We start from the raw sequence: 15,576 nt of genomic DNA, 5'->3' as shown, positions 1-15,576 counted from the left end.
GGGACTAAAGGCCCTCCTGCCTGGGCTCGCCACATCGGCCATGTGGAGGCCCATCTGTCCCGGTTCGTGTAAGAACCGGGACTAAAGGCCAAGGGCATTAGTAACGACCTTTTAGTCCCGGTTCCCCAACCGGGACAGATGGGCCTTATGAATCGGGACAAATGGCCCTTATTCTACTAGTGGGATAGACCCGGATGTGATTTTGTGGGTTGTTATGACTTAAGTAGGCTACTCCTTACTCGCCATAGTAGCAGACCTCTATTACACCAACTAGGACCACCCACCAAACCCCCGATGCCCCTAACAAGAGGTGGGTCTGCAGGGTTTGTCTCCGCGTTGGCGACTTTCCTTTGTAAGTTGGTCCTTTGGTCTCATTTCCATCACATCATGTGCTCCTCCAGCGCCAATGTGAGGTATGGGAGAAATAACGAAGTTCTAGCTCTTGGACCTGTGACTCTTCTAGCTATCATGACCTCTTCTCTAGGGTGACGATCTAGCAAGACCGTGACTTTGTTGTTGGTTCCCCGTGTTGGGGAACGTAGCATGCAATTTCAAAAATTTCCTATGCTCATGCAAGATCTATCTAGGAGATGCATAGCAACGAGAGGGGGAGAGTGTGTCCACGTACCCTCATAGACCGAAAGCGGAAGCGTTTGACAACGCGGTTGATGTAGTCAAACCTCTTCTCCTTCCGACCAATCAAGCACCGAACGTACGGCACCTCCGAGTTCTGCACATGTTCAGCTCGATGACGTCCCTCGAACTCTTGATCCAGCAAAGTGTTGAGGGAGAGTTCCGTCAGCACGACGGTGTGGTGACAGTGATGGTGAAGTAATCCACACAGGGCTTCGCCTAAGCACTACGTGAATATGACCGGAGGCGTAAACTGTGGAGAGGGGCGCCGCACACGGCTAATAGATGTTTGTGTGTCTTCTAGCGGTGCCTCCCCTACATATATATAGGTTGGAGGGGAGGAGAGGCAGCCAAGGGGGCGCCCCAAGTAGGAGGAATCCTACTTGGGGTCCTCCCAATTCGGCCTCCCCCCTTTCCTATTCCTATTCAGAGTAGGAAGGAAAGAGGGGGAAAGGGGAATCCTATTCCCTTATTTCCTTTCCTCCTTCCCCTTTTCTACTCTAATTTGGCCAGCCCATATGAGGGGGGGGGGGGCGCACCAGCCCCTTTGTGGCTGGTGCGTTTCCCTTCTTGGCCCATAAGGCCCATATCTTTTGCCGGGGGTGTCCGGAACCCCTTCCGGTGACCCGATAAGTACCCGGTGCATCCCGAAACACTTCCGGTGTCTGAATACCATCGTCCTATATATCAATATTTACCTCTCGACCACTTCAAGACTCCTATTCATGTCTGTGATCTCATCCGGGACTCCGAACAACATTCGGTCACAAAATCACATAACTCATATAATACAAAATCGTCACCGAACGTTAAGCGTGCGGACCCTATGGGTTCGAGAACTATATAGACATGACTGAGACACCTCTCCGGTCAATAACCAATAGCGGAATCTGGATGCTCATATTGGCTCCTACATATTCTACGAAGATCTTTATCGGTCGAACCGTTATGACATCATATATTATTCCCTTTGTCATCGGTATGTTACTTGCCCGAGATTCAATCGTCGGTATCTTCATACCTAGTTCAATCTCGTTATCGGCAAGTCTCTTTACTCGTTCCGTAATACATCATCCCGCAACTAACTCATTAGTCACTTTGCTTGCAAGTCTTCTTATGATGTGCATTACCGAGACGGCCCAGAGATACCTCTCCGATACTCGGAGTGACAAATCCTAATCTCGATTCACGTCAACCCAACAAGACACCTTGGGAAATACCTGTAGAGCATCTTTATAATCACCCAGTTATGTTGTGACGTTTGATAGCACGCAAGGCATTCCTCCGGTATCCGGGAGTTGCATGATCTCATAGTCAAAGGAATATGTATTTGACATACATGAAAGCAATAACAATATAACTGAACGATCAACATGCTAAGCTAACGGATGGGTCTTGTCCATCACATCATTCTCCTAATGATGTGATCCCGTTATCAAATGACAACTCATGTCCATGGTTAGAAAACCTTAACCTCTTTGATCAACGAGCTAGTCAAGTAGAGGCTGACTAGGGACTCAGTGTTTTGTCTATGTATTCACACATGTATTGAGGTTTTCGGTCAATACAATTCTAGCATGAATAATAAACAATTATCATGAATAAGGAAATATAAAATAATAACTTTATTATTGCTTCTAGGGCATATTTCCTTCACCCCGTCCATGATTGACAACTACAAGTTGGACCCGACAATGAAGCTGTATGTGGAGATGCACCATTGCCCATCGATTCGTTCCGAAGGAAGAAGATGGTCAACCCTAGAGACTTAATGTTTTTTTTTGAGGAAAGTCTCATCCCAAGAGGCGATCCGTACTTGGCACATAGGTCGCCTGCTAGCTACATCGCGTACCCCCTAGGGCGCCAGATCGAGTATTCGGGTCGACCCAATATAGTGTGGTATCCCCACCAATTTTGGGAAGGTTCTAGAACCTTCCCTAAACCGGTTTTTTGTTTCCATTTTAGTTTTTTCTTTTTTCCTTTTTCTATTTTATGTTTCTTTATTTTCCCCTTTTTGTTTTTATTTCTTTTTCTTTTTCCCTTTTATTTTCCTTTTATGTTTCTTTTTATTTCCCCTTTTTCATTTTTATTTTTCTTTCTTTCTTTCTTTCTTTCTTTTTCCTTTTTCCTTTTTTGCGAACATTTTCAAGTTTGTGAACATTGTTTGAAATCATGAACATATTTTCATATTTCGTGAACATTTTTTAAATCATGACATTTTTCAAATCCGTGAACATTTTTTACATATTTGTGAATATTTTTGTAAATTGTGAACATTTTTTGAATTCATTAACCTTTTTTTATAAATTTATTGGTTTGAACTTGATGAACATTTTTAAAACTCGAGAACAGTTTTCCGGATCGGTGAACATTTTTGAAAATTGTGAACTATTTTTGAAATTAATGAACATTTTTCGTATTTGATGAACATTTTTTGAAATGCATGAAAGTTTTTCGAATTTATGAAATTTTTAATAAGTGAACATTTTTTAACCAGTGATCAAATTTTTTCTTATTAAGGAACATTTATTTGATATTTGTTAAAAAAATTAAATTCATGAACAATTTTTTGAATTCACAAACATTTTAGAATATCCGAACATTTTTTGAAAATCAAGAACATTGTTTGATTTCCCGAACATTGTTTTCCAAAATTATGAACATTGTTTTTCTAAATATGCAAAAAAAAATTCAAAATCAAGAACATGTTTTAATCCACCAAGCATATTTTGATTTCTTTAACAATTTTTCAAAATTTACTAATATACTTGGATTTTTATGAAATATCAAATTTATTTTAAAGAAGGAGAAACGGAAAAAGGCAGAAAAAAGAAATAAAAAAGGTGGGCATCCAGCCCCGCTCATGGGCCGGCCCAATAGGTCGTGCGTGAGGGGAGCGGGTGCACGCCGGCTTGTTGGCAAGCGTTGTATAGGAGCAACCATCTCCGAAATCACTAATTGAGGAGTACTCCTTCCAAAGATCATTTCCATCTCTTTAGATTGTGACAAGTGGCGCGCTGCATATGCGTTGCAACATGAGAGTTTTCCTTTTTTAAATCCGTTTATTCAAAATGTTTTATCTTTTAAACCGTGCATCCAATCTTGAATCGTTTTCACCATTGGTTTCCTCGCGTCGAGATCTTGAAATCTAGATCCCATGTTGATAGGTTTTGATTTTTTTTAGAAAAAACCAGACTAAAAAACTGAACCGGAAGCATGTTTTTTCTTTCATGAGAGGCACGGTTTTGCTTCTGTGAGAGGCACGGCCGTCCCTCTCGTGGAAGCAAAACCGTCCCTCTCACGAAAGCAAAAAAAAAACACATTTTTTCTGTTTGCGAGAGGCACAACCATGCCTCTCGTGGAAGCAAAATTGTGCTTCTCGCGGAAGTAAAACCGTACCTCTCTCTCGAAAAAAAAACACATTTTTTCGTTTCTGAGAGATATGCCCGTGCCTCTCATGGAAGCAAAACCGTGCCTCTCACGAAAGAAAAAAAAAGAAAATGCGTATTTTTTCATTTTCGAAAAGCACGGTCATGTCCCTCGCGGAAGCAAAACCGTGCCGCTAACGAAAGAAAAACCGTGTCTCTCGCGGAAACAAATCTATACCTCTTGTGGAAGCAAAACCATACCTCTCATGAAAAAAATGCGTTTTTTCTTTCAATTTTTTCCTGATTTTTTGTGAAAAGCTAAAAAAGAAAAGTGAAAAACTGAAAGGCGAAAAAATCATCTAAAAAACCAAAAATACGTGCAGAAAAATAATTTTTTTTAAAAAAAGCGTCTAGAGCGCGATACGTGGCGGCGGCCGTGGCGCGCTTTCACCCCATCCCATATGATTGTTGGGGAGGCTCTCGAAGGAGCACTCCTCAACAGTTTTTTTTAGGGGAATGCTCCTGGCTGGCTCTAAGAGACTTCGATGTACAGTATCGAGTTTCGTCTGGTTAGCGAGCCGGCCTTATTGAATTTATAACGGGCTGGGCTAGGTTGGGCCTCACTTCGGTGACCTACCCCAAACCCCACTTCAGTTCACTAGCCCACCCCTCTCGTCCTGTCTCCCGTTCTTCTCCGACCACCCGACTCGCCGGCCGCCACCTTCCCACTTACCGCCCCGCCGGCCGCCACCCACCGCTTCCGCCTTCCCATTTACCGCCCCGCCGCCGCAGCAAGACCACCACATACCTCTACGACCAATACATGCTCCAGAGATGCCACTTACTCCGACCTGTTTCCTCCCCCCTCCGCCGCCGCCGCCCCATCCACTCCTCCGCTCCGCCCCAAGCCGACGGCGAGGTCGGCGCCGCGACCGACCCAACTCTACTGGGCCGTCTCACTCGCCTCCTCCTCCTCCACCGCTTCCCCGCCGTCTCCCGCCTCCTCTCCTCCTCCCCGCTCACACACGCCCTCCTCCACGCCGCCCTCCGCCGCGTCCGCCTCGACCCGGACGCCGCCCTCCACCTCTTCCGCCTTGCTCCGTACCGCCCCTCCCTCCTCGCCCACGCCCAGCTCCTTCACATCCTCGCCCACGCCCGCCGCCTGCCCGCCGCGCGCGCCCTCGTCGCCTCGCTCCTCTCCGCCCGCTCCAGCTCCGCAGCCCCATCCCTCTTCCCCCACCTCGCCGAGGTGTACAAAGACTTCTCCTTCTCCGCCGCCTCCTTCGACCTGCTCCTCCGAGCCCATGCAGACGCTGGCCAGCTTACCGACGCCCTCCACGTGTTCGATGAAATGGGGAAGTTCGGGTGCCGCCGCACCCTGCGGTCCTGCAACCGCCTGCTCAACCAGCTTGTACAGGCTGGGGATGTGGGCACCGCGGTGGCTGTGTTTGAGCAGATGCGGTGTGATGGTACACTGCCGGACGAGTTCACGGTGGCCATCATGGCAAAGGCGTACTGCAGGGATGGGAGGGTGGCACAAGCAGTGGATTTCGTGCAGGACACGGAGAGGATGGGTGTGGAGGTGAACCTTGTGGCATATCATGCGGTTATGGATGGGTATTGTGGAGTAGGACAGGCCGAGGCTGCGAGAAGGATTTTGCTATCACTGGAGAGTAAGGGTCTGTCACCGAATGTTGTGACATATACCTTACTTGTAAAGGGTTACTGTAAGGAGGGGAGGGTGGAGGAGGCTGAGAGGGTGGTAAGGGAAATGAAAGAAAATGAGAAGATTGTGGTTGACGAGGTAGCCTATGGTGCGGTGATCAATGGCTATTGCCAAAGGGGAAGAATGGAAGATGCCAACAGGGTAAGAGCTGAGATGATTGATGTCGGACTGCAGGTTAATTTGTTTGTGTACAACACACTGATCAATGGATATTGCAAGTTGGGGAGGATGTTTGAAGTAGAGAAACTTTTACAGGAGATGGAGGACAGAGGGGTGAGTCTGGATAAATACAGTTACAATACTCTAGTAGATGGGTATTGCAGAAATGGTTCCATGAACAAGGCATTTGCAACCTGTGATATGATGGTAAGGAATGGGTTCGCAGGAACAACACTAACATATAACACGCTATTGAATGGTTTTTGCTCACGTGGTGCTATTGATGATGCACTCAAATTGTGGTTCTTGATGTTGAAGAGAGGAGTAGTGCCTAATGAAATTAGCTGTAGCACACTGCTGGATGGTTTCTTCAAAGCAGGTAAAACCGAGAAGGCCTTGAACCTTTGGAAGGAAACCTTAGCAAGGGGTTTGGGAAGAAACGTGGTTACAGTTAACACAGTTATCAATGGGCTGTGTAAGATTAGGAGGATGGTTGAAGCAGAGGAGCTATTTGGTAGGATGAAGGAATGGAGATGTCCTGCTGACAGCTTGACTTACAGAACACTAATTGATGGTTACTGTAAAATAGGTAACCTGGATAGAGCTACTCAAATTAGGGTTGACATGGAACATTTAGGCTTTGCTCCTTCAGTTGAAATGTTCAATTCTTTCATAACCGGATTCTTTGTAGCTAGGCAAAGTGGCAAGGTGAATGATATCGTTGTTGAAATGACTGCAAAGGGTCTTTCTCCTAATACAGTCACTTATGGAGCCCTGATAGCTGGATGGTGTAAAGAAGGCAATCTGCATGATGCCTACAATTTGTATTTTGAAATGGTCGAGAAAGGTCTGACTCCTAATCTCTTCATCTGCAGTGCTTTAGTGAGCTGTTTCTATAGACAGGGAAAGGTTGATGAGGCAAATTTGGTGTTGCAACAACTTGTCGATACTGACATGATTCCAGACTGCAGTGCAAGTACGGTTGATATTGGTAAAGTAGCACATGTCATTGAATCTCTTGCTGGTGGAAATGATCAGTCTGCAAAAATTATGTGGAACATTGTTATTTTTGGGCTGTGCAAATTGGGTAGAGTTTCAGATGCTAGAAATTTGTTTGAGGATCTGAAAGTAAAGGGATTCGTTCCTGATAACTACACTTATTCTAGCCTCATTCATGGTTGCTCTGCCTCAGGTTTTATTGATGTAGCTTTTGGTTTGAGGGATGCGATGTTGGGCGTTGGTCTTACTCCAAATATCGTAACATACAATTCTCTCATCTATGGCCTCTGCAAATCTGGGAATGTTCCAAGGGCAGTTAGTCTTTTCAATAAGTTGCACTCAAAGGGCATGTCTCCTACTGCTATCACCTATAATATCCTGATTGATGGACATTGCAAGGATGGTAATACAACTGAAGCCTTCAAGTTAAAACAAAAGATGATAGAGCATGGTATTCAGCCTACTGTATTCACCTATTCTATACTGATCCATGGTCTCTGTACTCAAGGGTATATGGAAGAAGCAATCAAGCTTTTGGATCAAATGATTGAGAATAATGTGGATCCAAATTACGTTACATATTGGACACTGATTCAAGGTTATGTTCGATGTGGTAATATGAAAGAGATTTCCAAGCTTTACAATGAGATGCATATCCGTGGACTTCTGCCTGAAGCCAATTTTACTGGGCATGTAAAACATGCAGATCCAGTTGTAATTTGTAAACAGCCAGAATGTAAATATAGTCAGTGCTAACCTTTTGTTTGTGTGTATATACTTTTCATTACTTGGAAGATGTTGGTCAGTTATGGTTTACATGAGAAAGCAAATCACAAGGCCCCACCTCTAACTTTCAATTAGTTGACAAAGGTCTTGTTACCTCATGTTCTCAACTTGTCGTACAAATTTAGTCTGATCTGTTTTGTTTTTATTGCTTATTTTAATCTTGTTTCAGAAACCAACTCTTTGTACAATTAGAAGCTTCAAAGATCTATGTGAATCTACTTGAAGAATACGGTCTGCTTTATCCATCACACATTATCCCTTTCTTTCTACAACAAGAGAGAGTACTCATGCAATCCATGTTCATCTTTGGATCAATTTTATTAGGTCACTGGCTCGAGAATTTTATAAAGGGGGTGGACAGACATGCAAACTTCTCCAGTCAAGAAGAGGATGAAGGTAACACTCTTTTCCTGTCATCATTCTGAGTATTCAGAGCGACACTATTGGGTGATAGTCTGTGATATAGATGGAAGTTGGAATATAAATTATTTTGTTGGATTTAAGTGTTCTTTTCATGTGTAGCAATGTTTTTGGATGTGCCTTTGAGTTATTGTTATTTGTATCTGCACCACACGAATGCTTGGAATAAGAGTATCCAAAACTCGCTAGATGGCATTAAAGATTTTATTAGTTCTACCAGTCGATGCTGAGTTGCTGACCTTCAAATATTATTCATGGCTTGTCTATGTACGGTGTTGTTAGAAAAAATAGGTACCTGGAGCATGTTTTATTTTATATCTCTGGAACAATTATTTTGGTGGAGAAAATTTCAGTGCATATAGATAACATGCATGTACCCTTCTTGCTCTTTATCTGCTTTTCAAGGTGCCAAATATCACATTTGTGGCACATGTTTTGTGTCTTTTGTAGGTGCAAATGGTTCAACAGATAAAGCATGATGGAGAAGTTAACTGAACTTGATATATACCCCAAAATTCATTTATAATTGCTACCAAGACAGTCAGTGCAAAAGTGTATGTCTTGGATTATAACAAAATGCCCATCAAAGCCTCCACTAATTGTGCATGCAATCCTGATTTACCGGCAAGTGTACTAAAATCAAATAAACATCATGCAATGCTCTTCATTCCGCCCACCATAGTATATCAAAGAGCTGATGAAGGGGATGAGCATAACATGCAGAAGTTAGAACCATGTCGTAAGAACAATACTCTGTAAACGATCATGATGCACGAACGAAATATGTTTTCTATCACATTTGTTCACCATAGTTAGGTGGTCATATGTAGCCAAGAATTTGATATTATCTTATAAATAATGAAATGCTGTCAAAAACTATTTGGAATTTCCACCCTCTACAATTTAATAACTCAGCTCATCAATGCATGTGAGCAAGACCTTTTCAAACGCCTCCTGGTCAAATTCCCAACTAAATATTGTGCCCATTCCAGTACCATCATCACTTGACTTAAACTTTTTCTTTCCTTGTGCTTTGTCATCATTAACCTCGATATGATTTTTCTCACAAGTGCCCAGATGAGATATCAGGGAAGAGATTCATTTGTTTTAGCACCATGGATTTATTTTTTTTGCCTTTTGAGATTCATTCCATTAAAAAAATCTCAAAGATCTCCTTCCCTTGTACTGAACAGTTCTTACAGTGTGTCAGTGTCCCCGCATCGTCGGAGGTTATCTCATCGAAGATGACACCCAGCTTCTTGCAGAGAAGGTGCTTTGCCTTGATGAGGATGTCAGCCTGCATCGCCACCGCAGACGGAGCCTGGGGAGACGTGAATTTTACGGTGGCGAGGCGGGGAATGAATGATTTTCATATACAGAACTTATGCCCGATGGATTAAAAACTGATCCTTCACACAATACCTTTGGTAACGTTATGAGTGCAAGGTTGTTGCATCTTTGAATTAATTTTCTTACTATCTTGTAAGTTGTAACATGCCAACATTCTAGGTTATCTTTGCATTTTATTGACAATTAGCACTCTTTATATCAGCAAATGCTTTATTTACAACTGAAATCATTTATAACATTTCCATGGAACAGTGTCATAGATGTGTTAATGTTAAGTTATTGGTCTTTATGAAGTGGAAGGGCCAGTTGAACTTGCCTCTGTTTTTTGAATATGTTATGGTGTCAAGACAAAAAAATCCGACACAGAATAGTTTTGGTAACTTTATACTGGCTGGCCTTGCTTAGTTTTGTCTCCCAAATTCGAGTATTGTTTTAATGATGGACCAGTTCCTTAGATGTGTTAGTATTTTGTTAATTTATCCTTATGAAGTAGAAGCACTAAAACGTTGAAATTGATTATAGCCTTCATGCTCGCATGGGACACTAGTTAAGGCTGATAAAAATCACAAGGAGAGGTACAGAAAGTACAATGCATTTCTTTTTATTGTTTTGTGTGGCTTTCTAATCTATCTATATTTTTATCCCATACGGTCCTGCAGGTCTGAGGAGAAGAAGCATGTCGTGGACAAGCACACACCAGGGAAGCACCTGAGCATGTCATCACGCTATTCTGCACACTGATGGCCACCTGCACATGAATAGGCAAGATTGTGCACAGCAAGAGGTGTGCAGCTATTTACCTCCAGGTCCTACCTATCCAGTGATTAACTCATATGAGTATTTAATTTTGTCGGGTAAGTAAATATGTCATGATCAGAAGTCATAGGCAATGTGCTCTGCATATGCCATTCCTTGAAACTGAAAGTTACTCCCTATGTCCCATAATATAAGATCGTTTTGCAAGATGTTTTAGCTTGCAAAACGATCTTATATTATGGGGCAGAGGGAGTAGAACAGTACAATCTGCAATCCTTTCGTGAAGTACATTGTGTATTCAATTATTTTCAAGAACAGTAGGTTTTTTAATCTCTCTCTCATCCTACCTATGTGAAAATGAACCTTGCACTTGGCAGATGAGTTGAACTACATGTTCAGTAACAACCCTAAGCTTCATAAGGTGACAGAGGTTTTGATGGGATGACATTATACAAGAATGATCTTTAGGTAGAACAGATATACAGCCTGTCCAGTTTTATTGTCTCATCGAATTGTTTGAGATCATACCAGTGGCGGCGCTGGGGGTCTTCCTGGGAATTCCCTGGAATACCCAAAGATTTTGGCCCCAATTTTTTTACTACATATTTTTATACGCTAAAACTTGGCCCACCAAGTCCAGCCCAAACTGGCACCTACGGCAGCGTCGCAGCAACGCACCAAACCACACACCACCGACCCAGATTAGGCGGCCGATTCCTTCCCCGATTCCCAACCTAGCTGTAGCGGCGGCGGCGATTCCAAGTCCGGCGGCTGCCCTCTCCCTCGGTCCCTCCCCTCCCATCCGGCCTGCGCTCTCCTCACTCCCTCCCCTTCCCTCCGCTCGGCCTCCGGCCCTCGCCGACCTCCCCTCCGCGAATCTGCAACTCTGCGTCCGGTCATGCCTCCCCTTGCCGCCAAGGCCAGAGGCCAGTCCGCCTCTGCCCTCCGGCCTCCCCGGCTCGGCTCGCCTTGCTGGGCTGCAGGAGCACTCCACGGCAGTCTCCACCTCCGGCAGTCCAGCCACTGTGGCTCTGTCGAAGGTATCCAGCGACCACTACTTATTATGTGATTCATTTGCTATTTATGTGATCCACCGATTGCTAGATGGACATAATGAACCCAGCGACCACTACATCTCTTTATTAATTGTTAGAGATATTGCCACAATGATATTTTGCTACCATTATTGATGAATGGTCATTGATATTGCCATTTTATAGTACATTTTTGCTCTGTTATATTGCTTTGGCCAAAAAAAAATTTAGAAGAATACCCAGGAGCAAATTCCTGGCGCCGCCACTGGATCATACCTCAACATCATGAATAAATTGGGGTAATTCCAAACTCTTAAGGCCCTTGCCTGATCAGGAAAAGACTGTTTGAACTGAATTGTGGATATGTGGCATTTGCCCCATGTGAGAGAAATAGCATTTTGATATCATCCTGAGAAAATAGCAGTCTTCGCAAGGAAAAGCTAACAGTACTCCATCGGTTATTGGTTGTAGAAACAGTATGTTAATTTTGCATTTCCATGCCTGCTGGTTTCTGATGACATTGAAAGATAAGAGTCCTATGCATATATTGCTTGATCTTTGCTCCAGAGGTCTTATCGATTTAATAGTTCTAGAACTAAAGAAATCTGAAGGCGTAGGTTTTATCTAATTTTCTGGTGCTTTCAGTTTCAGCTTTGATCTTGCAACTGAACCTGAATACTACTTACTTTTGTGGATGGCTAACCTTGAAAGTCAGAAGCTAAATCTGTGGCCCCTGTGTTGCCCCCTCTGACAAAAATGTACATCGAGGTTCTCTATCTTGTGGTGCTTTCAACTTTGATCTTGCAACTGAACCTGAAGGCTACTTACTTTTGTGGATGGCTCAACCTGAACGTCTGAAACTAAATTTGTGACCCTGTGTTGCTCCTTCGACAAAAATTATACATTGAGGTCAGCTATCTTGAACGTCGGCCATTTCGTTTCGGTTCAGCATGACCATATTATGACATGAAGTTGTATCTTTGCTCCTTGGCATACTACTAATAGTTATTTGTTATCTAAAAATTCTGACGAAGCGTTGTGATAGGTTATGGGCAGCTACACTTCATGATTTTCCGCTCTAATATCCATATATTTTGGTCAATGTCTTGCACAAATTTTTGGGTTATAGACCACATAAAGTGATCTCACGTGGGCTGTAGGGTTCAGATGTGTGTATGACTAGACACTGGGCTGTGACTAGATGAGCATTTTCCTTGCTGAAGCTATGCGAAACTATATATCCAATAAAACTCAAGTTCCACTGATACCACTTCTAGAGTTTTAATTGAAAATTCTCAGTATTAACTGTATGTTAGCATGGTGATTTTTTTTTAACAAACATGTGTACGTAATTTAAAGTTCACACGCATATTCATTCGGAAGATATGTAAAAAAATAAATTCAACATGAATACTGCTGTTACTGTTCGTTATTATTCCAATCAGGATTTGTTTTTCCGTGCATTCAAATAGCTTTGAGTTCGACTATAAACACTCTAACGGGTTTATACAACATCACCTTCCCCAGCATATTGTATGCTTTTGATAATTTGTGTAAACTTTGAATCACTTATAGTGTCTCATCAGTTTTTTTCCATAACATGGTTTCAACCGCATATTGTCCCCAAAAAGCCATGGCATAGCCTGTGGCTGAACACGTCAACCATAACCTCCACTAGATTGCATTAGTATATACGATGCATATGCATGCATGACAGTATCTGTGCATGGGATATATCAGTTAGTTAGCCTGGCATAGTTTTGCCAGCTCAGTCAGTAGATTAAGTAAACAAGAAACTCTGACAAGATTAAGTAAACAAGAAACTCTGGCGTCATGCTATATATCTCAGCAAATCCAACATATGGGCGGTAATCGTTAGCAATGCCAGCCAACCAACCTATATCTTTATTTTACCTGAAGTGAAGAGCATCGCAGCTCGGCCAGCTTATATATTCACTTAGGGTATGTACAATGGTTGATAAGATAGTCTTATCTTAAGTTTTGCATGTAAATTAGAGATGACAAAAAAATATGTCTACAATGGGTCATCTCTTAGCATTATCTTCAATAATTAGTTGTTCCTAAAAACGTGGTGAGACAAATTGTGCTAAGATATCATCTCTTGTCTTCTCTTAAATAAGATAAGACAAGCCTTCTCTTATGGTTTCTCTTTCCTCCACCTCATCATTTATCCTACGTGACACTCTTAAGATAGAACCATTGTACATGTCCTTATATATTCAGCCCAAGATGTGCGATAGTCATAGAGAGCATACATCCCGTGCCTTGTGATAAAACCCATACAAGTGCATCAGTATCCGAAGATGAGCTCCTCCGGGAAGTCATCGTGGCCGGAGGTGCTCCACTGGGCTGTGGAGCCAGCAATGCTGCAGATCAAGGAAGAGGAGGGGGGCATAGCCAGCCAGTCGATCATATACTCTGTGGTGATCTGGTTAGATATGACCGTTATGTAAATCAAATAAATGTACGTCTTCACACACACTATGTGTGTGTTTATAACTTTACATGGAGCTGGGAATAATACTCTCTCAACTGTCACAATTAACACTGGAATCCGGTGCCTATATATGTACGTGTGTCCAGAGTAGAACATGTGTTCATCACTGGGAAGAATCGATCATGGGAAGAATATCAATGTAGATGTCAGTGCTGAAGGAGATGGGGCTCCAAGTAGGTGTGATAGACTCAAAGATAGAGAAGACGTGAGAGTTACTCTAGTAGAAAAACCCTCATTCGTCCCGGTTGATAAGGGTCTTTTGTCCCGGTTTGTGAACCGGGACTAAAGGGTCGTTACTAATGCCTTAACCCTTTAGTCTCGGTTCTTACACAAACCGGGACATATGGGCCTCCACGTGGCCGGTGCGCCGAGCCTAGGCAGGAGGGCCTCTGGTCCCGGTTGGTGGCACCAACCGGGACCAATAGGCATCCACGCGTCAGCATTTCAAGGGTTGGGTTTTTTGTTTTTTTAGGGGGGGTTGGAGGTTTTGGGGGTTTAATTTAGGTGTTTTATATATTGTGTTAGCTAACTAATTAATAGAGAGAAGTGTCCTCTTTTATGTCCTTGCTTGCTTGGACGACGCTATATATACGTATATATAGGGAGGACTAGACGCGCTAGCTAGTAAGCAAATAAAGGAAACAGAAGATTGTCATGAACATATGCATACAGAGAGAAGTGATATCGACCACCTCTCCTTCTCCGAGAGATTGGTCGAACAACAAGTTCTCGTATATCTATTCGACACTACCGGCTACATATATACAATAATTATCTCTTATAATATAATCTCCTAATTATATATGAACACAGGGTCCACATAGTATTCTCCGTCTTCAGCGATCACGTGGTCAAGGAAGAATGCCACCAATTCCTCTTGAATTGCTCACATATGATCTGGTGCTAGGAGTTCATCCCACATCCGAAATATCTAATTTGAACAAGGGGGTCAATACATATATATATGAATAAATGAAACTCAACAAAAATGATGGTAATAAAATAAAATTGTGAATATTATTGCTTACGCACTTCATATTGTTCGTCAGAGTACCCTCGTTCACAGGTCGTGTGGCGGATGGACTCACAAACGTAGTATCCACAGAAATCATTCCCTTGTTCCTGCCACAACCACTTTACAAGAAATAGAGGTCAATCAAATTGATAAGCAAGCATGCAAAATGGTATTGATGAAACTAGCGCTTGAATCACTAGGAGATGCGCGGAATATGTTACTATAGTACTTACTTTTGGGTGTCTAAATTGCAGCTTCTTCGGTAGTCCCAGAGCTTTTTTGGTGAATTTTCTCCAAACCCTGCCAGACAAAGAAAACAATTACTTGATATATCAGGAAATGAACAAAGTTGTTGATATGGTGGATAATGATCGATTTAACTTACTTCTCGAGCATTTGAGTCATGTCTGCATACTCCTGGGGATCTTTTCGTCTCGAGTCTAAGATAGTTACTAGTCCCTGCTCAAGCTTAATCTCTAGGAGAATATAGTGGAACCTGCGCACGCATGCATAACTCATCAATTACATTACTATAACCTGGACTAATAAGGGAAACCGAATATGCACAGGACAGTAACACTCACTTGAAGTTGTAAGGAAAGAGTAGTATATCTTTGTTTTTATTTATTACCAACGATTGTAGCAAGTTGGCCTCGGTATCTTCGGCACGATATTTAACCTCAGTTGCATCTATGAGATTTGTGTTAATGAACCCAATATCACTGATTTGTCTTTTCTTCAATTCGGCGATCTTCAATCTGCATAATATAGTGAGGATAATTATAAATACATGCAATGAAAGAGCTGACCTA

The 15,576-nt window shown here is 42.6% G+C and overlaps 1 protein-coding gene across 1 annotated transcript; it reads left to right on the top strand.

The window, feature by feature from the left end:
* The first annotated feature begins 4,644 nt into the window (after positions 1–4,644).
* LOC125515874 (putative pentatricopeptide repeat-containing protein At1g19290) lies at positions 4,645–7,658 on the top strand. Its single transcript, XM_048681366.1, has one exon. It carries the CDS (start codon positions 4,825–4,827, stop codon positions 7,639–7,641), a length of 2,817 nt encoding a protein of 938 aa, XP_048537323.1. The 5' UTR covers positions 4,645–4,824; the 3' UTR covers positions 7,642–7,658.
* Positions 7,659–15,576: the final 7,918 nt, after the last annotated feature.

Source organism: Triticum urartu, chromosome 6, assembly GCF_003073215.2.
Source record: "Triticum urartu cultivar G1812 chromosome 6, Tu2.1, whole genome shotgun sequence".
NCBI lineage: Eukaryota > Viridiplantae > Streptophyta > Magnoliopsida > Poales > Poaceae > Triticum > Triticum urartu.
The sequence above is the reverse complement of the archived record's forward strand: the minus strand, read 5'-3'. Positions and strand labels throughout refer to the sequence as shown.